The sequence below is a fragment of the Trichoplusia ni genome, chromosome 4 (assembly GCF_003590095.1).
Source record: "Trichoplusia ni isolate ovarian cell line Hi5 chromosome 4, tn1, whole genome shotgun sequence".
NCBI lineage: Eukaryota > Metazoa > Arthropoda > Insecta > Lepidoptera > Noctuidae > Trichoplusia > Trichoplusia ni.
In genome coordinates, this window is record NC_039481.1 from 15,278,222 (window position 1) to 15,303,500 (window position 25,279).

The following is a 25,279-nucleotide window of genomic DNA, read 5'->3' on the forward strand; positions in this document are numbered from 1 at the left end:
ATGCAGTTTAATTTTATTGTAACTTTATTTTATCATTATTTTAAACTGTGCTTAGTTAAATACAACAGTTGTGTAAATAATAAAATTACTATTTTACAACAGCTTTTTATTGTATTCTTGTATAAAAATAACTTAATCACTATCACTTTCTGAGAGATCTGCCTTGTCTTTGGGCTTTAATGGTTTCCGTTTCACAAATTTTCTCTTTTTATCGATATTAGTTTTCCTGAATAATTCTATTGCTTTCATTTTATTTTCTAATAGACTTTGTTTGTCCTTTTCTCTTTGTGGGATTATTTCTTGAACTCGGTCTGATTTCGGAATCCTTATTTCGAACTCTGATTTACCGTCCTTGACGTGTGATACGACTTTGACACCTTGATTTTTAAGTACACTTGCTTCGCTTGGTTTCCGCTGTTTAGCGGCAGATGGTCCGGCACCACTTGCACTTTTAGGGGCGGTTGATTTGATTTTCCGTTTAATTGCTGGTTTAGAGCTTTCCTCAAATGTTTCTGTCGCTTCTCCTACCGGCTGTTCGGGTCCCATTTTCTGTATTGCCGCTTTCACTCTTTTACTCATCTGTTCTTCAAGTGATGAGAACTCAACTTTTCTCTTGAAGAAGTCTTGCACTGATCTTTGTTTCTTACCATCCTGCATCCTCTTAATCACTGGTTTTATGATTTCATCTAACTTGTTTTGAGACCAGCCGAACTTTGCTTTCGTGTAGTCTCGTAGTATCGTGATGTCTAACTCGCCCCATGTAAATTTGTCTTCGCTTCTCTCGATGTTAGGTTCTAAATAAGCTTGGACAACCTGAAACATAAAGAATTATAATTTCGCTCTCACACACTATAAAAATGAATATTGATACTTCTTTATTTAACTTACTCGCACGCTGGGAAAGTCTTCTGTGACTGTTACATTTTTTAATTTCTTTTTAAGGCTAGTGTTATCAGTTCTCTTGCCAGCTCTAACCCACTGCTTAAATTCTTGCAATCCTTTCACTATTTGAGCATACTGAGCTTGTTTTGAAGATTCACTAAGGAGCTGTCTCTTGTTGAATGGGAACGACGCTAAAATCTCCAAAGCAGTAACAGGACCGACTCCGGTTAATCCGGTTGTGTAATCGCTGCCGACTAGCAGAGCTAATAGGACGAGTTTTTCTCTATTTAAATCTGAAAATAAAACATACTTTTACATACTTATTTTCTTTTTTTTAAATCATTATAAATAATAGAGCATCTTGCTGTTGTATAAGCCGAGTCGCCGCAACCCCAGCAAAAGTAGCAGTATCTAACTTCTTAAAGGCGATAAAAGACATAATTAAAGTCAGTTAAGAATTATGAATATTTTACTCACTGTATGACGTCTCAATCCTGTCAGCTAAGAATTGTAAAACATGCTTCTTTTGGTTAAAGAAATTCTTGTACACAGTTCTGCCACCAAAGAGCCATATATCACTATCATCTGTGATTGTCCCGTCAGTAAGCTTCACACTCTCTAGGAAGGCGCATTGTGCTTCGGCCTCTGTGGGAGCCACAATATAAGGTATACCGAATATTTGGAGCAGTTCCTGAGCTTCTTTAGTCATCTGTTCAGTAATGTTTCGACCGACGCGGTCTAGTCGACCTTTCTCTTGTATCAAATCTAATTCTTCACTTTGGATTTCTTCGACCATTGAATTTAATTTTTCTGTATTTAAAACTGGAGGATTGTTTATTACCTTGATTATATTATTGTCTTGGGATTCATTTTTGTTAGGCTCTTTTGTAGGTTCTTTATTATCTTTTTTATTCTCAGCTGCTTCTGTTGGCAAACCATTGTTAACAACTAGTTTATCTGAATCTAATTTGCTGGTACTAGTCTCTGGTTTCTGTGTAGTAATAACATTTACAGGCTTTTCTATACTAGATTTATTTGAAGTGGTTTCTTTGACAACTTCAAGATTACTATTATTTTCAATTACTTTAACTTCCATTACCTTTTTAATGCTTACTTTAGGAGCAGGTACCTGTGGCACTTTGAAAGCTTCATCTGGGACTGCAACATCGTCTGACTGTGCTTTCACAAAGGATTTCTCTTCATTGTCTACAATGGGCTTTTTCTTTTCTTCAAAGATGTCTGCAAATATATCATCTTCGGGAGCACTGCCCATATTTAGCGTAAGTTCCACAACGGGTTTTATCGGCTTATCATCTACATCAGGTACTTCTTCAAACTCATCACTGGAATCCGTATCTTCCTTATTATTACTTTCTTCAAATTCATCACTGGAATAATTTTCCTGCTTAATTACCACTTCACTTTCGTTCTCTGTTCCATCTGTACCTGAATCAATTATCACAACATCTTGAGTCTTTTCAATGCAAACTACTGATGCTTGAGAAGCATCAACATAATCATCAGGTGTTTCAAAAGAAACTTGGTTATTCTCTTCACTATTAGAAACTGGTTGTTCTTCCATACTATCCTCGTCACTAGATGATATTTCGACATTATCAACAATAACAGACTTTTCCTTATTTATTTCGTCCAATATTTCGTCCACTTTTGGAATCTTCTTCACGTTTTTGTTCTTAGTCTTATCTGTTACAATTTTGTTAATGGCTCTGTGGGTGAAATCACTGTATTGCATGATATATGATTTAGCACAAGTCATGTCAGGTTGTTCAAAGCCATCATCTTCCTCTGAATCAGTGTTAGAATAATCTGATTCTGTCATGCATGATGTCCATGACTCATCAGTCTTTGTAACACTAGTATTAGTTTCACTACTTTCTTCAACACATTCAAGAGACATTTTTATTGCTTTTTCTAAATCATCTTCTAATTCATCCACTTTTTCAGGTTTCTTTTCAACTATCTCAGTAATCTCTTCAACTTTACTGGTTGTTGGCCTATTCTCCAACTCTTTTTTCTTTTTAGCTGCAGCCAGAGCCTCTTTGACGTCCTTAATAAGTAAAAATCTTGTAGTAACATTTGAAGCTATGCGGCGAGTGGGCATTTCTTCTATTTTAGTATCAATACCCTCTTCATTAAGTAATGATTCTAAATCATTTAGAGACATTCCAGCATCACCCATTTCCTTTTCAGTCTCTTCTAAGCATTCTTGTACTTTTCTTCGTTTTAACAACCTTTGCATCTGTAAATACAATACAGATTTACTACAATGTGACTAATCAAGATATAGTAGGTTATCAATTACACTAAACAAGTTTGAACAAGTTACTTGAAAATCTGAGAATGTGTCACTCTTTTTGGGCAGTGTGTCAAGCTTGCCCCATGAATTCATTTTCCTTGTTTCCTTCAATTCTATAAGTAAATCATACTTTTCTTTGACTGCCAAGTTCTTGAACTCATTGGATTCTAAATCAAGTGTATGTAAGTCTATGCTGGAACCACTTGAATTTTGTTCATCTTCAGACCTGTAAAAATAAACAAAACTTCATTTGTTTAGGAAATAAGCTTGCCTTTAGAACCCGTGAGTGCTTTTATGATCACCCCATAATTTGATAATTAAGATAAGGGAGTGTCAAAATAATATTTTTAAAAACAATGATGCTAGCAATGAATCTCATAAAAGCTTTTCAAATTGAAAAGTATTTTACAAAAAGTAAACCTTACTCAGATTCACTCTCTTCTTCCCGCTGCGGCAAAGCAGGCAATTTAAAGATGTCATCGTTGTTTGATGATGATGTTGGCCCAGTTTTGCTCGGAGATATTTGTTTACCTAACAAACTGTTGACAGCTGTTTTCTTACTCAATAAGATTGCAAGCTCTCTTTTGATCCTCTCTGATTCTGAATTATATTTGGCCTTGTGATCTTGTCTCTTAGCCTAAAATGAGTTGTTGTCATTATTAGTCATACCATAACATTATTTTGAAGCTAGGTTATTATGTTTATGAAGGTAAACATAACAATTAGTCAGATGCAACTTACAATGGTTTCTTTCTTCAAATCTGGATAGGCTCCATCAAATACAAATATGGGTTTAATTCTAAAGTATAGCAGTTTGCAAAGGCGCTGGAAGAGCCCCATAAGATGGGCATTTGGAAGTGGAGCCCCTTTCGCATCTTGATAGCCTTTCACCATCTGATGCAACCATATTGAAATATCTGATAAACAATGTAAACAAGGTTTAATGCTTCAGCTATTATAGAAAACTGATTATGTTGACGCAATGCTCATCGCTATCTTACCGACAGCTAACACTTTGTTTTCAAGTGTTTCTACCGGCACGGGTTTGCCGGCTGGCTCTATTAGTCTCCACAGTCCAGTGACTCCCATCGCGTGCGATTAAGTTCCAGAATAGATTTTTTGTTTATACTAATGTATATATCAGTGTACATAACAAAGGTCGTTTCCCACGAGATCTCCGGTCAATCGCGGTCTCTTCCTCACACAACGCAACTATTTCGCTCCATGAGCTCAATGTACCCACTACACACACATATACAATACGAAGCTATTGCTACTGGCGCACTGCGTTCGTAAATATGTGTTCGGTTCACTACAACATATCAAATGTTTTACTACGCCGCGAACGCCCACTCTTTCCCACACTTTATTTTCTCACGCCCCATGCGTAACCCCACATCCTATGACCGGCCGTCTGTCAGTCGGCGGCGCGACGCGGGTCGACCGATCCCTCATCGACTCGACTCGATTCTGTCGAATCGCGCGCGTGTAGTCGACAACACGCCTGCAAACAGCTCCGTGTCTATGGTCAATCTTTGACAGCTCGCGCATCTGGCGTTGTCGTATTTATACTCGGATAAACAGAAGTTTCATTAAGTTTTCGTAAAATAAAATCATAAATAGAAAACTCCTAAGTTACAAAAGAAGATTAAAGCAATCCTGTCGTGAGTGACATTAGAGTAAAACTTGCCCTGTCCAGTCTGAAAATTCCATCGTCGAACAGGTGTCTCAAACGAAATGTGTGCCAGTTCCCAGCGTAATTAACTGACGAGGGGCGTGAATAATACAAAAGTGTATCGATCGACGTGATAATCGGGACCGGGGGTGACTATTCCCTGGTTAAACCAAACCGACGGGCGCGCGCCCTTTGATTGTGTACTGCGGGGGACGCTTGAGTCGCGGTCTGCAAGGCCGGCAATGTCCTACCTGCGGTCCAACGCCAGCTAAGGACACGGGAGCATCGTCCTGTCCGGCCGCAGGCTGGACGCACGCTATGCGGGTGGCAGCGAGGTGAAGGCAGCCGTGGCTAGCATGCCGCACCAGTACGGCGGGGCAGGCGCGGGCGCGCTGGCTGGCGGCGCGTCGCCGCCGGCGCAGCACGCGGCGCTGTTCCCGCGATACGCCGGCGCAGCTGGCCCGGGCGCCGGCGCCTACCGCCCGGAGGAGCGCCGTCTCACAAGAGAGGCTATGGAGCGCTACTTGCGCGATCGCTCCGACATGGTTGTCGTCATTCTCCACGCTAAAGTTGCCCAGAAGTCCTATGGAAATGAGAAAAGGTTTTTCTGTCCTCCACCCTGCATCTATTTATTTGGAGACGGGTGGCGGCTGCGGCGCGAGCGCATGCTCCGAGAAGGGGAGACTGAGCAGGCAGCACAGCTCTGTGCCTTCATAGGTATTGGCAACTCGGACCAGGACATGCAGCAGCTGGACCTCAACAACGGCAAGCAGTACTGTGCGGCTAAAACTTTGTACATATCTGACTCTGACAAGAGAAAGCATTTTATGCTCTCAGTGAAGATGTTCTATGGAAACGGTCATGATATTGGTATATTCAATAGTAAACGAATTAAAGTGATATCTAAACCTTCCAAGAAGAAACAGTCATTAAAGAATGCTGACTTGTGTATTGCCAGTGGGACAAAAGTAGCTCTGTTTAACAGGTTAAGGTCTCAGACTGTGTCCACTAGGTACCTGCATGTTGAGAATGGGAACTTCCATGCATCCTCTACGCAGTGGGGAGCCTTCACCATTCACCTTCTGGATGACAATGAGAGTGAGTCAGAGGAGTTTGCTGTGAGAGATGGATATGTCCACTATGGGTCCACAGTGAAACTTGTATGTTCAGTAACAGGCATGGCACTTCCTAGGCTAATAATAAGAAAGGTAAGACCAGTTAAAAATTTACAAAGAATAATACAAAAAAATATAATATAGTTATAATTTTACTGTCAATACTAACATGAAAGCATTTTGATTATAATCACTACAAAATTATTTCTGTGATACTCTAATAATTAATTTACAACATTACCATTTTGAAAACATGAAAACAAAATCAAAGAAGATTGTTTAGGTATTACAATAAAGTCATTTACAAAATAAAATATAAAGTATGTACAGTTTCTAATTTTAAGTTCGACAAAATCTTCTGTTGTAATTAAATTCTTATTTAATAAAAATATTTTGCATTATGCAAAATACTTAAAAATATATGAGAAAAATTAAGATGAAGTATAAAATCAGTTGAAAAGCTAGTGTTAAACAGGCAACAACTTTTATTCTTTAATCAGAATAAAAAAGGAATATTAATTTTCCTAACACCCACTGTTCACTAGTGTCAGTATAATGTATATAAAAAGAGTTCATATCGAGACAATTTTAATCAAAACTAAACATAAAATAAACTGCATGGAAAATAACAACATAAAATGCAAAATGTTTACCATCAATAATTTTTCTTTTCAGTAAATGATTTAGTTATACTTGTCTACTAACAATTATATTACTGTGTGCCTACTAAACTAATTAACATTCTACAGGTTGACAAACAAATGGCCTTACTAGAAGCTGATGATCCAGTATCCCAGCTACACAAATGTGCATTTTACATGAAGGATACAGAAAGAATGTACCTATGTCTGTCACAAGAGCGCATCATACAGTTCCAAGCCACACCATGCCCAAAGGAACCAAATAAAGAAATGATCAATGATGGTGCCTGTTGGACAATCATATCTACAGATAAGGCAGAGTACCAGTTTTATGAAGGAATGGGTCCAGTGAGGTATGTTGAAATTTAATATAAATAAAAAAAATAACAGCTGTTAAAAAAATAGATTAGAAAACTTTTAAAGTGCTATTTTAAAAGTAAAGAAAGAAACAGTTTCCTTGATCACAAACCAATTTTTCTTAAAGCTCTACGGCTTTACAAAATGCCATAGTTAATCCCTCCTTATAATATGTTCTATCACAATAAATGTCAAATCCCTACTAATATTATAAATGCGAAAGTAACTCTGTCTGCCTGTCTGTCTGTTACGCTTTCACGTCTAAACCACCGAACTGATTTTAATGAAATTTGGTACAGAGATAGAGTTGACCTTTAGAAAGAACATAGGATAGTTTCTATCCCGGACTTTTGAAGAGTTCTCGGAAACGCGATATAACCGACATCGACGCGGGCGAAAAGCTAGTACAATATAATTTAGTACAGTCAACATCTCTCGTTATCTGTCTTATCAGTCTATTTGCGTCCACTATTGAACAAGCTCGCTAGTACTCAGCCGACGCCACAATGACTGGTCAATAGGGTAATTGCCATAATCGACACTCTTTGCAGACAGATTGACGATCATAGAATCAGATAGTGTTAGATTGCCCTTCCTGAGTAGCCCAAATTGAGGCATTTTCCGTCTTCCGGCATAGGTTTAAGTTTAAAAATATATGAGATTCTAGACGCAGCATCTTTATCAAAAACCTCAGAAAAACTGTCTCGAAACTTCTCTTTACTCTCTCTGCGTCTTCACTCAAAAAATATACGAATAATAAAGCGACTGTGTTATTTTTCGTATACGAAAAAAAGCACTTTATTAAGGCACATGCCGTAATAAAGTGCTTTTTATAATTTTTGGTTTATATAATTTTTGGTTTATATAATTTTTATAAAAATCAATTATAAAACCAACATTTCTTACGCTTTCCATAAGTGAAGTTCCCACTTTTAGCTCTAATTTGTTTAAGTACTTCCTTTTTATCGTCCTAATATTTCCCTAGCCTATTACTGCCTCCCCTTTACCACAGTTCCTTGACTGATAAATTTGAATGGACGCGATAGCTTATGCCTATGTCAAACCAAAAGCAATTCTGGTTGGGCTAAGCCGTATTTCTACCGTGATAACAGCTACAAATTTATATAAAAAAAGAATGTTACAATACGTCGCACAAAACAAGCTGAAGTTATAATTAGTTATTAATGTGTCATGTTACAAAATCGTAGCGCTTCCCAGTTTATCAGTAATAGGTATCTGCGGTTAACCACAGGACCATCCGTCTGGTGGATCGTGATCAGTGATGTGTATAACTTTTATGAAACACCACAATTTTGAACTAGAATCGAATGACGGAAAACATGGTGGGAAGTCGCACGCTCATCATAAACACGTAGCTGACACCCTGAGAACTATAGCAGTAGCTGAACATAAGCATCGTCCCACTTACTGAGCCCCATGCGAAAATTGCTATAGCGTGCTATGTCAATGCCAGGTTTTGTTTTAGTTCTCATTTGGCTCACAGACATTAGTGCACACATCAAAAACATTTTACTGCTTGCTACTTAGGCGTCTCACTTATGATCGCGTCGTTTGGGAAATTAAAAACTTTCCCAAAACATTTATTTAATTTTCAATTACTGATGTGAAAGTACGTTTTCTGAGGAAGAAAGCATTTTGAATAGTCTCACGCTCAGGTGACTTGTATTTTGCATTTGATTCCCTGAGAACATCCAGATACTTTCCGAAAGACTTCTACTATCAGACACTTAGTTCTCATAATTATTTACTTACACCTGATATGTTAGTAATACTGGAACTCAATACAATTTAAACAACACTTAATACCAAACAGGGAAAGATTGGCTGGTCGAACATTCCAACTTAAATCTCCGAAAAAGTTTCATAGATTTCCGTCTAATTATTACATTTTTGCTGGTCCAGATCACCAGTAACTCCAGTGCCTTTGGTCCACTCGTTGAACCTGAACGGTGGAGGTGATGTGGCCATGCTGGAGCTGGCGGGCGACAACTTCACGCCCTCGCTGCAGGTGTGGTTCGGCGACGTCGAGGCGGAGACCATGTACAGATGCGCGGAATCCATGCTGTGTGTCGTGCCAGACATATCGCAGTTCAGAGGCCAGTGGTTGTGGGTCCGACAACCTACGCAGGTGATCATATTTTTCAAAGAGTACCGTTGTCTTTATTTTTGAGATTTTTTATTAGCATAAAAAATTCTAATCTGTTATTTAGAAACTAAATCGCATTAACAAAATAATTATACAAATAACTTTTTTTAAAAAGAAACAGGGGACATTACTATATGTAGCCTTTTGAAAGAGTAATCGAATTCTTCAATTGGATTTGCAGAAATAATTAAGTCACAGGGCATATTACTTTTTTATAAAATCGGTATAGGATTTTTGTCTTACAATGTAAATAGGTACGAAAAGCGTGTACCTAACTATTTATTTATAAAAGCAAATGAAGAACAAAATTGTTATGATAGGTATAGCTGAGAGTTCAAAATACTAGTCGCACCTGTGCGCTGATCGCCTGCGACTTTACAAGATGATTAGAAAACAATCGACATAATATACAAACAATAACAGTTAATTAACTATTTATAATTACTACTACAATGATACGAAGTCGAAGGGTCGGAGTTATCTAGGCGATGAATGTTTGGAGAAACTCTTACTACAATACATATAACTTTGTTGATCTGATGCCTACAATGACGATCAACCGTTAATGGGTTATAAATGCGAAATTCACTTAACAAACAGTCTTTTTAAATCAATTTCAGTCCTTTTCCACACTTTTCTTTAATTTTCCACAGTTCTATCTATTAAGCTATTGGAAATGAATTGCACTCAATTTAATTAATTGGAACGTAATATCCATTTCTTGTAAGCGTCTCACCGCCGTGTCACCCCTCTCTTTAATGGATCGATGTAATGACAGCCCCTGCATTTGATGCCACATACATAATTCATAAAGATAGTGGAAATTGATACTGTGCCAATACACTAAGCAGAATATTCTCTTACTATTTTAATAACTTTGTTACGTAGCTAATTCATAAGGAATTTTCAATTTATTATTGGAATTGTTTATTTTACATTATTAAGTAGTGGCGTTCTCTGTTTTGGGCAAAGCGGTAGGCGTATCCGACTCCTTCGAAAGTATATTCCAATGTCATTATTGAAGCAGTTCAATACATTCGGCTAGGTTTTACTGCTAAAATGAATTTATTTGAGAAAACTACAACTACAGGACTTTTTCGGAGTTAGTTTATTTTCACTTGATCTATGAACTCAGTTAAAGTTACGCCATAACACCCGGTTCTTCTTCTCCCTAATAAGGCTCTCTAATTATATTTGAATTAAATAAAATTTGTGTTCTCTTCAGGTACCAGTATCGCTAGTCCGCAACGACGGCATAATATACGCGACGGGTCTAACGTTCACGTACACGCCGGAGCCGGGCCCGCGGGCGCCGTGCGCGCCGGTGGACGACGTGATGCGGCCCGACGCGGCCGCCGCCTGGCACCACGACGCGCACGCGCACCGCCTGCCCGACAACACCCTGCAATAGCCCATGGACTGCAGGCTGGACGACGACAGCCTGCAGTTATAACCGGGACCGTTTTAACTCTGTTCAGTGACTCCAAAGAACGAAGCCTGTTTACAGCGGACTAGTGACTTTTCAGTCCAAATCGATGACTTTTGGTGAGTGATTCAAAGACATTTTGTATTAGGTAATTCGATAGTGCCTAATGTCTATTCATCATAGCATGATCTCTAGCGAAGTTTTGTGCTACGGACCAAATGGACAAGTGGATATTTTCGAATATATTTTAAGTGGTTCAAGTGGTGGAGTACAGCCGTTAGCGGCGATAATACTTTATTTTCGCAATCTTGTCGCGACCAACGTCGCGGCCTGCTCATTAAGGCGTTATCTTCACGATGGAGGATGTACAATAGAAAATGTCCAGCTCATTAATTTGTGCAATACTTAACATTTTACTTTGGACTGATCTTTGTGACAAGGATGTTTTGTACCAAACCTCACTTGTGCAGGTAAAGCCCTCGTTCTCGGGTGTCAAAGAGCGTATCATTATAATAATTTGAGAATTACGTTTAAAAGATCATGTTAGGATCTATAGATTATAGAAAGCTTTATTAATGATGAAGGTGCCAGTTCGCGAGTCGGTCGCTTTGCTTGAGAGCTTCGAACCGCATGGCGCTAAACAAAACTATGTGAACACGATCGTCGTGTGCCTAATTATATCTAAAGAATATGTTTGTATCTACGAGATTATGACACCAAAACTACGATTAAGGTTAAAATTCAGCAATAAAAGCAAGTTGTGACAACAGTAACATAGATGACGGGGTGAAGGGGTAACATTGTGATATAACTCAAACCCAACTCTTTTTGTATTTAGAATAGAATTCGGTCAACTGCACATTATGTAAATATTTTACATAGTTCTTTTAAATGTTTTTATACATGACCAAGGTTATTATAAGTATAATTTGACCGGTTTTCGTTTGTCTAAGTACGAATAGAGCTGTGCCTGAATGTCTAATCAGTTTCACCCTGCGTTGTTATAAATTATTCTTGTCTTTCACACGGTTAGCGGGTTGCATGTGGGTTAACGCACCGACTGCTATGAAATCAATAAATGTGTTGTTGCATCATAAAAAACGTAATAACTTTTTTGTTCCAAGTCTTTGCAAGTACATTTAATGTCGCTCAATTAAAACGACTGTCGAAGTAATGAATATCTTGGAATACGTAATCTCACCTAGTGCCAGTCCTACATCTCGCTAACTCGTGTCTTGCACTTAAAACATATCTATATTTTATTACCAGTTGGTAACTCCTAGTCCATTATTGTTTCACAAAATTTCTTAAGCAATTATTCGCTTTTACAAGCGCTTAAACACATCTGTTAAGATTTTTCAATAATTGCCAACTGAGCTCATAAAAATAGGTAATATACAGGGAGGTAGTTCCTACTCCGGCATTTACTATACACCAATATTAAAATAGTTCGTTCATTGTCATCGTCATAAAAAGAGATCTCTCTGCTCTTAGATTTGTTTCTTTGGGGCCAAATAGTTGTAATATCCATGACAAGTCATTGCGTTTATACTATAATACTACTCTAATTAAAGTTAAATAAGCTTAATACGTTTGGGGAAAGGAAAATAACCTCTACGAGATTGATTTAAGAGTGATTTATTTGTAATTGGTTTGTATAAAATAAGTATCATAGAAGTTTATTGCAATTGAGTTAGAGAAGAGCCAAATAAGTCCTTTTATATGTCGAATACTTGATATAGTATATGTCTCTTTATTACTTTAGTGTTATGTACCTACTGTTATATTTGCTTCTGTAATTGCGAGTCAATCAGTCTCAATATATGCACAATTTATCTAATCACTTCACTTTGTTGATGATAATTATTAAATCAAATTAAAGACACGTAGTGTTGTCACTGTACGTATGTATATTTACGGAGATTTTAAACGAACAATACATGTAGTTTAGTAGCTAGCGTTAGTCCCTAAATCAGTGCTAGTTCTACACATCGAAAGCGGCGCGACTCTCGTACGACTTTTGTACGCAGACTCTAAAATACGATTTACTGCACACACAACGTCGCAATCGATGTGCGGACATCCTTGTAAGTAAATAATGAAAGCTGAAATTATAAATTTTAAAATTTTATTTATTTCTATTCCAATATAATTTTTTAGAAAATGTATGGTTTTAAAAACGGATTTGATGTGTATTTTTAATAAAACGTGTGATTTCGAACATTCCATGTGGAAAGTGTAATAAGAAGTACAAAAAATATCAATATTTTTGTAGCAAAACGTTGAATTACGATATAATCTTATGGAATTGGTAAAGTTACAGTATTACAAGGAAATTAGTATTAAACGCGATGAATGAATAGACAGTAATAAAATAATGTCGTCAATTTTTTGTAAAACGATAAGCAAATGATTGTTCATTTTAAAACTGTTTACTCCTTTTTATCATTTTACATTTGGTATTTCTATATTTGGAAATGGTCATATTATAGTGGTTACTGCTCGGACGCGGCGCTGTTCACAGTGTGCCGACCAGTACAACCAGTACCACGCGCTAACCATAGTCGGAGCAGTGATTCTGAAATATGAGTAAATATTTTTTAATAAAATTGAATATAAATAACAAAGTTTTTCATTATAAAAACATCCCACGTCATACAAATAATTAAGATTCTAAACCCAACAATCTTGAACCATAAAAATAAAATTTCTCACAGTCAAACTGTTTTGCGCAAAGCGGATTGCCTTATTTCTCATTGTTTTAATTAAAAACGGGGGTCAAGTGTAATTATCTACTTATGAATCAGTGTTAATCGAGGAATCAGTGCCTCGACCGTAGTCTGTGGGAACGTCTTCAAAAACTCTTCACATGATAATAACAAGTGTCTTCCCCTACATACCGTTCCGCAACGCTGGGTTTGACCTCAGATAATTATCACAAGTTTATACCCATTCCGCCATTGTTCGCTGCCGAGATTCTCGGTTATAAACTGGATAATATTTATGACATGCGATCATGTCCGTAACTCGGACTGTCACAATATAAATTGGAGGGTAATTGATTCAATTGAACTTCGATCTGAACTCGGAAGGGCATGTCAGGGCAGCCGGCGCGGGGCGCGAGCCTGTGCCTGCCCTCGTCATACACTCTGGCCGTCACTGATTGTCATGGCAGCGATGGGAATTCACTTCTAATTACATATTTTACACAGCAATTATGTCCATGCAATGCGTGACGTTGACACGACGTAAAAGATGATCATATAATTGTGATGCCATTGATGTCTGGTAATCGTGGAAAATCGCAAAAAGGTGACAGTATAAGTGTTATGATAGTGGTACAGTAATCACTGGGTTTCCCCAAGTCCTTTTTGCTTCTGTTCTAATTATCCGAGTGTGGTAACACATATTGTTTTATCACCCTTCAGTTATCTCAATCATATCGTGATTTAGTGCAGGATCTTAGTAATTTAATTAATTATTCTTTTGTTTAAGACATTACATGATTATTTTTCAATTATTAACCTAATCATTTTATAAAATTAATGAAGACTTATTCTTGTTTTGAAATCGCTCGGTCAAATGGAGTCTTCGAATTAGGTACCTACTTGCCTAATACACAGTCGAAGAAATTAGTCGCGCAAAGAATCTAATCTCTGCAGTAAACCTTTATTTACCTCATACAAGCCATAAAATTTCTTTACACAGTTGGCACAGGCAACGTGTCGCGTGACTGCAAACATTATTTCCCAATCGGTGACGTGCACAAGAAATTATGACGTTATTCTCTTCATGCACGTAACCATTCATTCATGGCTGCAAAAAACAGCATTGTGTTGTAATAAATCAGGAGCTGCACATCCGGCTCGCTAATCAGGGGAAACTCCTCAAGAGGTTTTCCCTTTTCAGCATCCTTTTGGGGTACAGCCGAAGCCGGAACTTTCGTTGGTCATTTACCTGCACCAATTAACCGTATGACGATTATATCTATGCGGGGACTGTGAGAATTCTGTGTGCACACAATTGAATCATTGTCTGCGTTTTTACATTCTGCCAGGTTGATCTATGGTGCCAAGATATGCAGAGTGTGGGAATGTTCAGCGGTTCCGATGTTCGAATGTTTTCCAACATGTCATCTCCGGCCGTGGGAACTGACGCCAGGAAACCGACCAATTTTATATCAACTACTTATTATAATTTAATTTTAATTTATATTCTTACTGTAGGTACTTAGCTACGTTGGTGTGCAAAAAGACGGACAATTAATTTGTATTTTTTATGGGGCCAGCTTTATTATTTATTCGGCCCTAAGTATAAATAATTTTATACGCAATCCTAGGGTACTTAGCGTATATAATTATCGTGGAAAGCAAGGCCTTATTCGTTTCAAAAACAATGCGATAAAAATATTCAGAGCCGTACCTCAGGAATGATAGTCATAGTCGTCCCATTTCCAGTAAACATTTAGATAAGAGATGTTCTTCCGAAATTCCCAACCAAACTATCGTTTAACGTCCAACTCAACTGAGTGTTTCTAGTCAGACAAAAACACTGGATACTTTTGGCCGTTCCCGGCCGACGCGATACCTGGGCCCCGATTCTGCTATTTACAATAGCCGGCGCCAAAAATAGTATGGACTTAAAATGAAATTCATTTCTATCAGTATCCAAGTTATTGATAAGTGGAGGACGCGACTATTTAATATGTTTTCAGTTTAAGAGTTTTTTTTATCAATGGTCTGAAGGCAATGCGAAGACACTTTTTGATTTGTCCTTTATTTTATATCGAAGTTTTAAATATCTAACGATGTTCCGTAGCTTGGGTCATTTCGGTTTTTGTCTGATTCTTGGCATTTTCCTAATGATTTATTTCCTATCTATATTTCTTTAGGATTTCCTTTATTTTAAGCCTATACCAGGTTCTCCATGTAGGCAAAATATTTAAAACTAGCAGATTAAAACAAATCATCATCTGCTATAAAAATAGTTACCTACAAGTAACTGAGTAGATTATAATTAAACCAGTTTCAAATAAAACAATGTAATTAAACTTTAACAATAACTCTGAGGAGGTTTTATTTGCTGGTAATTATTTAATACCGTTACGATTCTACTGTCAACAGATTAGAATCCTGAGCTGCGATTAAAGTAGTTTCCTTTGGATGAGAGATCATCTCCGTGCCTGCAATTACAGCGGCTGTGACGCAAGACTGATGCATAACATACGGAAGTAGGTAGGTAGTAGATAAACTATAGACTAGGTTAGCATTTGCTCATTAAGTTTGTAAGGTGTCTGATCAGACATTTAGGTATACTTAGAGGACAACTTACAATATATAGCTACTTCTTATTAAATAATTCCCTTAGCCGCCCCTCTCGTTTTCTCGATATTCTGAGCGTTTTCGCTTTCCCGGATCCTAGTTTCGCGTCACCTCGCAAGTCGTAAAAAACTATCGGAACAGTTAAACTTGCAACTCCTGAAAGGCATTCTGGAAAAAAGGGACCATGGCAATACTGTCAGCAGCAATTTTTCTAGAAATGTGTTGTGTTAAATAGGTAGTAAGAAAGAGTAATTATGAGGGTAGTATTTCGCTTTTTTCTACACAGCCTAGTGTAGTAAGCAGTTCTGACTGTTTTTTAACAAAGATCAAATTCGTGATCGTCAAAATGGAGGGACCAAGTCTCCAATGTCTGTCATACACATATAAAATAATAATACCATTAATCTACTATTTCCTACCTTCGCTATAATTTTTGCTACCTCATCATTATACATAATATTTTAACAAAATGCTTGGTCCCTCCATCATGATGTCAGGATGGAGGGACCAAACTGATAGACTACTTCCTGGATTGTTCTACCTACTTAATGTTATAAAGCCTTAATTCTACCTTAATATTATTGAGTTTGATTGCCCAAAACATATATCGTTTTAAAGATATCGATTACATAAGTTGGTCCCTCCAAATTGACGTTTCAATTTTTTAGTGCAACATCTAAACGCGCGGTTTATTTTTGATTTTCGAAGGATTAATATTTACTACCTATTTACTACCTTCAAATCATACAAAATTTCTCACAGCACCTTATATAAATGAGATCCTGTGACAGGTTGTAATGAAATATATTTAAATATTACTATTATTCTAGTTATATTTTTCCAATTAACAAAATTACACATACATATACTTAATCTAATAATTATGTGATGTCAACTGCGAAATGGTTTCAACATTTTTACAATTATTTTAAAGAGTAAATTAAACAATGTGGTATAACAAAGGTTTGGCTTTTGATGACTCTACTTTTCATATCATCATAACAATTCCATTTTCCAAGAACTCTTGGACAATTTGCCCTGTAGTGGCCAACATCTCCACATATAGGCGGGATAAAATCAATAACTGAAAGAATTCTGTAATATTTATCTCCCAAATTTAACTGATTAGGAATCTCGTATAGGTTGATTTTTTCATTAGAAGACAGCTCAAAAAATATTGTGTTGGTAAGAGAGTAAGTCTCTGTCTTTATTCCATTGCAACCTGTTATTGTGCAGGGAGCCAAATTATCACTCAAAATAATTTCAGCAGAAGCATTTAGCGCTCCAATGCCTTGTTTCTGAATAATGTTTAAATCCAAAGGAATAAACCCACATTTTCTTCTAATGTTATTACTAGGACAATCACAGCTCGTACAAGACCTGACAATCTCTGCACTGTAAAATAAATCATTGACAACATTTTCTATTATATATGCAATATTGCATTCGCACTGTATTTGTTCATGGTTTCCTACACACGTTAATCTGAAATGTTTCCTGAGTATGGCATTACGCATTCTATAAATATCATCACATTTAGTATCGGTACTTACAAGTTTTTTAATAAAATCAAAGAACATACTATTACCATCTGTATTATTGATATTTACATTAAGCTGAAATCCATCTACTAGCCCAATAGCTATTGATTGAGAAAACGCATCGAAGGCACATGTGTTAACAGATGATAAGCCATCTTCTGCTTTTACTAATGAACCATTAATTAAAATGGGTATTTTTCTGAAAGTATGTTTAACTTTAGTTTTTTTAGTATTGCCTTTGCCACGCCAATTCTCAACAAATGATTAGATATTTTCAGCAAAAATTGAATCAATTTCATTGTCTTTTAGTGTCTTATATTTTTTTTGTAATTTGGGCATTATTCTTTTCTTAGGAATAATAGTGTTGTCCGAATGTAAGTTGCTCAAAGCCAACTTAGTTTCCCCTGAGAGGTATTGATTATGTTGTATTATAAAATCATCAACCCTCAACCTATGAGATTTAGTTTTCATGTTACATAAAAGTGTTTTTATGTTCTTAAAATAACTTTCAACATTTGAAGAGGTGGCATTTATCACATCACTGCCATAATAGTTTTTCATGACGTTAGACCACATAGGAAGTTGATTAATAAGTCTCAATAAGGTATCAATCAAAATAGGAAAAAAATATAAATTATCGGTATCATTGATTTCATCAATCAAATCATTAATTAGCCTCTCTTTAGCTATGTGCTCTGTGAGCCATTTAATTCTTTCTTCGCCAGCATTTGTATGTATTCTCTCTTTTTTATATTTTTCTTCTTCCCGATCATTATATAAAACAGAAAAATCCGTGGACGATTTGCAATCAACTTCAGATTCATTAACATCACCTGTTATCACCTCCTGAGAAGTAATTTTTTTCTTTAATCTTCGCTTAGCTTCTTCGCTACTTGTTAATTTCCCTTTTTCATCACAACCACAAAATTTTGCTAAGCACAATGTGACCATATCTTTAGCTATCTGTTGAACTACTTCGTAATTTTCACTTTCTTTCATTTCTTGGAAGCATTTAATATAAAAGAATTTCACTCTTTGATCAACGTTTTTAAAGCATGTCAAATTATACAATATTTTTACGAAATGACTTGTATCAATCCTCATATAGGTTTTTAGATTTGTATCAGATTTTCCGTTATTTAAAATTTCAAAAGATTTATCAAGGTATTCCTTGGTTGATTTACAACCAGTAAAGGCTTTAACTGAAGCCCCTATTAGTGCAGAAGAATCATCGCAGATAACTTCATTTGGAGGTAGGTTATTTTGTGACCAGGTTTCAAGCCATTTAACAATAGAATCCATTGTCTGACTTTCTGATATCATGTGAAATAAAGGTACGCTACTTTGATCGGGGAATGTCTGCATAACACATACGTATAGGAATAGATGTTTGTTTATCTTAATAGCTGCAGAAGGCCCAAGATCTCTAAAAATACTTCCGGTTGCATCAAGACTCACTACAGTCCTATGGTTCTTCTGATATTCTTTATAGTACTGTTCCTGATTCGATAACCAATAATACACGACGAAGTGAGGATGCAAACAAATGAACCTCAAAAGATCATTATAGGGTGCACTTTGTGCCATTAACCAAAGAGCCATCACAGGGTTTTTGTCAAAGAAATGCGATGCCTTCTCTTCATATTTTATCTGGCGCAGCGTCCCTAATTTAGGTATATGAGTTGGCTCACTATCATTAGCGTCCATTGAAGAATCTACTAAAGAGTTCCTTACAGATACCGCAGAAGAATTTTTCAAGATATCACTAAGCTCTTTACGTTTTAGTGGCGATAACTTTAATTTTCTTGATTTTTTGTGTACGAAGTCAATCTTTTCTTTTTTAACTGTGCAAGTACAATTAATGACTTTTTCTGTTGGCCAATTTATCAAAACTTCTATAGTAGCACCACATTCTTTACAAGAACCATAACATGACACTGATTCGTCCGGTTTTACATGAGTTGAGTGAAATCGCCAAGAGCAGGGTTTTTTAGTTTTCTCCCATAATTCTTTTCTTAATAATTCAGCCCATTGGTAACTTGGTAACGTCCACTTTTTCCTGTATTTTGATCTTGTGGCGGGGTCATTTCTCTTTACATACTTTTGAATAGGTTGTATTTTTTTCCAAGAATGTATATCTAAATAAAACTGTATTTTTTCCTGACTGTCTGTATCTTTTACGTGATTAATTTCGCTATTCGTTTCAAAACTTTCAACAATTTCTTCTATACTATCTGGCTCAGAATCAAGGATATTTTCATTAAAAAAGTAATTGTAATTAGTTTTTAAAGAAATATATAAACTTTTTACCGACATTTTATAGTCTAATTCCTTGCTGATATCAGCAAATATTTGATCACATGGTGATGGTAATTCACTACTTTGTAATGCACTTCTGTACTTTAAAAACACAGTTTTCTGAATATCTAGGGAAATCGCACTCTTCCTTCCCCTCTTCATGATAAATGGTTAACTATTGTTACAAAAACTACGGAAAAATGATAATTAAATCACTGTAAATGCACTCTGTTAGCCAGGCAGTTATCGCAAACAGCTTGACTACAATGCAATCATCGACTATGTTTGAGAACTACCTTCAATTATTTTTTTTGTGTTTACCTACGTTGAGTATTATGAGAACAATAAAATAAATAGTAATATTTGAGAACTAAAGAGAACTAAAGTTATGTATATTTAATATTGGTTAGATATTTTTGTTCTATTCTTATTAAAAAACACCTTTATTAATGCTACTACTAAAATTTGAACGTTGTAACAACTTATTTCTTAATGCGTTTTTGGCTCGTAAGAATAATTTTAAATGAAAAAAAATTGTATGATTTGAAGGTAGTAAATAGGTAGTAAATATTAATCCTTCGAAAATCAAAAATAAACCGCGCATTTAGATGTTGCACTAAAAAATTGAAACGTCAATTTGGAGGGACCAACTTATGTAATTGATATCTTTAAAACGATATATGTTTTGGGCAATCAAACTCAATAATATTAAGGTAGAATTAAGGCTTTATAACATTAAGTAGGTAGAACAATCCAGGAAGTAGTCTATCAGTTTGGTCCCTCCATCCTGACATCATGATGGAGGGACCAAGCATTTTGTTAAAATATTATGTATAATGATGAGGTAGCAAAAATTATAGCGAAGGTAGGAAATAGTAGATTAATGGTATTATTATTTTATATGTGTATGACAGACATTGGAGTCTTGGTCCCTCCATTTTGACGATCACTCAAATTCTATATCGATTCAAAGAAAAATAGTTAATGTTTTTAGTACGCTGGCTATTAATTACCTATCTATTTTTAATTTGTTCCTCATTTGTTTTGATGGCGGATGGCAATTTCTTTGACGCCGTTTTGATTGGTTGCAAGTATTCGCCTATTGTTCTGTTCATTAATGAATGAAGATAACACAGTGGTAATTAGTTGTTTTTGTAATTAAAAATACGGTTATAGATATCTAGGAAACGGTCCTAGGAATTACCTACTTTTGTATGAATGTATAGGAGAAACCTACCTAGTGTTGCTTACTCAATAAAAAAGATTGTTTGACTTCAGATTTTCTTTAGCAGGCAATTCAGTATAAAATTTAGTGATATGAAATACGAGAATATCGGTCAACGATTGTTGGTAAACGAAGCGTGTACTTATCTCTTTTTGTTATATTGTTGTAGTAAGTTGTTGTTTTGAAAGTGAGCCAAGAGCAGACATGGCGCAGCGTCTGTCTTCCATCTCTTTTTGTACTTTTGTATCATGCTATTCTATTTTAATATTATTTTGGATTTTGTTGAATAATTAAAACAATTATGAGAGATTCTTACAGAAACCTCGTGCATCCGGAGTGTCAGACCATGAGACCACATCGAAGTTGTTTTAATTGTCTTTACAACAATAATATGTTACCTACAACCAGTCAATGACTGATGTGATTTTTATAATTCTCTTGTTTGTTTTTCAGTATTTGCTTGGGTTCTCATAAGTCTCACAGCTACGTTTTTTTCTCATGAGCGTGTTTTTTTATTTCGATTGATGTTGTGCATTTTCAATATTCCCGTCGATATTTTTATTAGTTATTGCATTGGCTTTCATCATAAATAAAGGAAGTTAGGTTGAAAATTAGATTTTTTGATAAACTAGTGGCATTTTTAATGGATTTGTTCAATCTGGTATTCTTGAACCAGCTCCGCAGGTTCACAATAAATAGTTTCCTATTACAGAGGGTATTACTTTTTGAATTACGAAAATCTTTGTCATCGTAATTACTGGTCAAGCATTTTTTGCTCAATCATAATTCTGACAAAAGTAGATAATAAGATGTTGAATTACAAGTCCTCGCCGTTGTATTTTTTGCTTAAACAAACAAACGTAATTTTACAACTACAAAATTGATGATTACGAAGCACAGCGTTTAGAATACTTTAGGAACGTACAAAACAAGCAATCAAACAGTAGTTAGTCACCGGATTGACATTTCACGTAGATACCGCGTCACCGAAATTGCACACTTTAGGATGAGAAATCAGACACAAAATTGCTCCGAACACTCATATTCTTGATGTTAGATAAATGACTTCCTGCTGGTGCCACAATGGAGCCATCATTATTCCTCGGGCTTCGTGAATAGGCCGCGCTGCCGTGGGAGACTCTCACGACTTTATTACGGATATATTTTTTGTTTGTTCTAATTAACAGTTTTTCTAATAGTCTGCTTTTACTTTAATTGTTCTTGCTCATTCAGAACTGTGTTTTTAAATATTTTTTTCGTTTTAATGCCTCTTTATTGCGGAGAATAATCGCGTTGAGGGCAATCAACTTGGCCAGTATTTTTCGTCCAGCAATTTTGTGATTATTAAAATTACATGAAACTGTAGATTTAAATTCCCTCTTCTTTTAAACGGGTGGAATTATGACGACGGTTATTTTATAGAAAGTCACAATACAGCAATCACAAGTTGGAAAAGAAACTACCTACTTTTTAAAATGTAAACGCGCCTCGGATCTTATTGAAATCTATGAAAATACGTAGTGTTTGGACATCCTATCATTCTCAACTCGGTTGTCCAATTTATTTATGTGAGTTTCAAATACAAGCCAGTCTTTTTCAGTTATTATATTTCTAGGTATGTACTCCTAGCTAGTTTACCTACCCAGGGCCTAACGGTTAAAATGGTTGACTTTTAGACCAGTGGTACCTGCTAACACCTTATTCAGCCTTCAGGTCCCAAATACTTGCCACGAAAATTATTTCGATTTTAGAGTTTCATACCCAAAGGGTGAAAACAGATCCCTATTGCTAAGGCATCGCTGCCTGCCTGTGTGTTCATTTGTCACCAGGCTGTTTCTCACCGGACCGTGATTGCTAGACAGTTTAAATTTTCAGTTGTTATATTTCTGAAGCCACGCTATATTCAAGAAATACTTAAAATCAAAATCGTCGTTAAGCAACGTTCTCACGGGTAAAACTTTGATGAGTGACCAATTATTTTTGCAAATTTGGTTTTCTTTATCCTATTTGTGCGGTTCCCTCAATGGCGCGAATCTAATTCGCACTTGATCTGTTTCTATGTTGACCTCACGACTTTAACTAGTGGCTTTAAAAGAAACTAGTTAGAGTCGCGTTGTAAAAGGTACACCAGTAGTGCTGTAGTGCAAGTCCATCCCCAATTAATGCTCTACATAAAACAGCTTTAAAAAGGCTCTGCACCAACCATTCATAATTCAAATAATAATAAAATGTTTACTTTTATCATTTCTGATATAAAGCAATCGAGTTATAATTCGATTATATTTCACGTAATTAATCACTATAATCTCGATGAACGCAGAGATTGTTTTGATAATCGATTATTATCATTCGATTTAATCGCTCGATCGTTAACGATCTATGATAGTGATAATCGGGAGGGTATTTAAGAAGATATCAAAATAAAACACAAAAATCATTGTGACTCATGTTTACAACCACTCACAAATGCAACTTTTTTTACTTTAAAGCGAAATTAATAAAACAAACATAATGTAATTGTCACTGAACTCATGGCATAACAATGACAATATTTTATACATACTTACGAACTCCTTTACCTATTAAATAAATACATTGATGTTTCCTATGTATTTTATGTTATGCTAAACGGTTACTGTATAAATATATAAACATCTAAAATCATTTGAAAACCCACAGATTGCTCGAGTTTTATCGTTACAACTTTTTTTTCACAACTCTGTAGATCATAGACAAATATTTATAAATAGAACTTTTAGCTTTGTTTTTAATTTAACCAATAGAAATCGAGCAATGTGTATTCTTATGAATGTTTATATTAAGTCAAGGCACTGTTAATTATTTTATTAATTTCTGCTAATATAAACAGTGCGTTATAAATTTAAATCTCAAGATATTAGTTAAAATGTATTATTTATAATATCTGATTTGTGAACTAAATGTTTGCTTATTGTGATTGCACTGCAAGCTAGGCACTTATCGAAATGACAATTAGCAAAACTAGATAATTTCATAACATGCTATTTAACCGAACACCTAATTAAATATACCGTAACAGATCTTTTCGACACTCTATTTGATGTTATTAGCTGAATAAATATGACATACATTGAAAATATTTTTAAAATCTTTCCCAAAATAAGATCGAAACATAATTTTAATAAAATTAAATAGATACTTCTTACACATCAAGGTTACGTATTCTGTTAGTTGTTAGATAACAATTGCCTTGGAAGTTCATGTTTTGAGAAGTACAATACATACATAGATCGTTGTACTTAATAACTATAACAGATTAGATTTGGGTTAACAGTAACACCGGTCAATATCTACGTATGATATATATTTGATTTGGATCTTAATATATGGACGGATACATCATCTCTACAGAAGTTTTGTCTCTGAAGTACGCAAGTGTAGCGAAGTATTGCGACGTTACATATTGTGCAACAAGTATACTCCAGACTTCATACAGCGCACTTGTGATGTAGAAAATGCAAGACATTAATATTTATAAGCATTCGTTTTGACTGTATGTAAATGACATGCGGCTAATTCTATCTTAAGTTAAATATACCGCCGTGAAGCGTGCGACCTTAACGATAAGCGGATAAAAATGTATAATTGGGTCTATGGTTGGAATGTTTGACTACGATGACGTCAGAGTGTTACCGTGAGGTCACTTGACGCGGACGGAGCGCTGCTTGTTCATGTTGGTGAGCATGAGCGAGATGTATGACGTCAGCAGGTCGTCCATCTTGTAGCCCAGCGAGGTCTCGCACAGCAGCTTGGAGCCGCGGACCAGGTTACCGATCGTCATGTGGAAGTAAGTGTTGCCCGAAGACCAGTTCGATATTCTCGTGAATGGATGCGTCACCAGTATATCCTGGAAATATTATTACGTGAACTTTAGTAATATTAAGTGAGCCAAAAAACACAAGTCATTTCGCATTTAATGGCGAACAATGAACTTGATGACACGGGTAACAATTTATGTGATGACGTGATTCGACTATTAACGCATATCATAAAAAACAACTTACCTTCGACTGAGGATGTATCAAGCTGACTCCATGTTTATTAATAGCAATAAGCAGCAATTCGGGATAATTGGGTTCCGTGGTCTGCTTGACCTCGAAGAAGGCTGACCCGAAGGTGGGCCAGCGGTAGATGACCTTGAGGAAGGTGATCTTGGCGTCTTCGGGCGTCATGCCGGCGTCCTGGTTGTATGAGGCTACTACCGCTCGTTTCCAGTCCGCGGAACTTTGCAGTTTGATCAAATCGGCTGGTATCAATTCGCGTAGCATTTGCCTG

The 25,279-nt window shown here is 36.0% G+C and overlaps 3 protein-coding genes across 3 annotated transcripts in view; 1 reads left to right on the top strand and 2 right to left on the bottom strand.

Annotated features, from left to right (window-relative positions):
* Positions 1-89: 89 nt before the first annotated feature.
* On the bottom strand, positions 90-4,624 carry LOC113493175 (DNA repair protein complementing XP-G cells homolog). The gene is made up of 7 exons (XM_026871013.1): positions 4,201-4,624; positions 3,941-4,116; positions 3,625-3,836; positions 3,230-3,425; positions 1,360-3,142; positions 889-1,175; positions 90-813 (listed from the first exon to the last, which is right to left on the bottom strand). Exons 1-7 carry the CDS (start codon positions 4,286-4,288, stop codon positions 133-135), a joined length of 3,423 nt encoding a protein of 1,140 aa, XP_026726814.1. The 5' UTR covers positions 4,289-4,624; the 3' UTR covers positions 90-132.
* Positions 4,625-4,692: 68 nt separating this feature from the next.
* Positions 4,693-13,203, top strand: LOC113493180 (suppressor of hairless protein-like). Its single transcript, XM_026871022.1, has 4 exons — positions 4,693-6,082; positions 6,739-6,983; positions 8,911-9,136; positions 10,380-13,203. Exons 1-4 carry the CDS (start codon positions 5,231-5,233, stop codon positions 10,563-10,565), a joined length of 1,509 nt encoding a protein of 502 aa, XP_026726823.1. The 5' UTR covers positions 4,693-5,230; the 3' UTR covers positions 10,566-13,203.
* A 10,196-nt stretch (positions 13,204-23,399) lies between these two features.
* The window catches only part of LOC113493174 (myosin-VIIa), a 40,954-nt gene continuing 39,074 nt past the window's right edge, over positions 23,400-25,279 (bottom strand). The window contains exons 13-14 of the mRNA XM_026871012.1: positions 25,009-25,276; positions 23,400-24,851 (exon numbers count right to left, since the gene is read on the bottom strand). Of these exons, the coding sequence (XP_026726813.1) occupies positions 24,645-24,851; positions 25,009-25,276 (475 nt within the window). The 3' untranslated portion in view covers positions 23,400-24,644. The remainder of the gene's footprint in view (positions 24,852-25,008; positions 25,277-25,279) is intronic.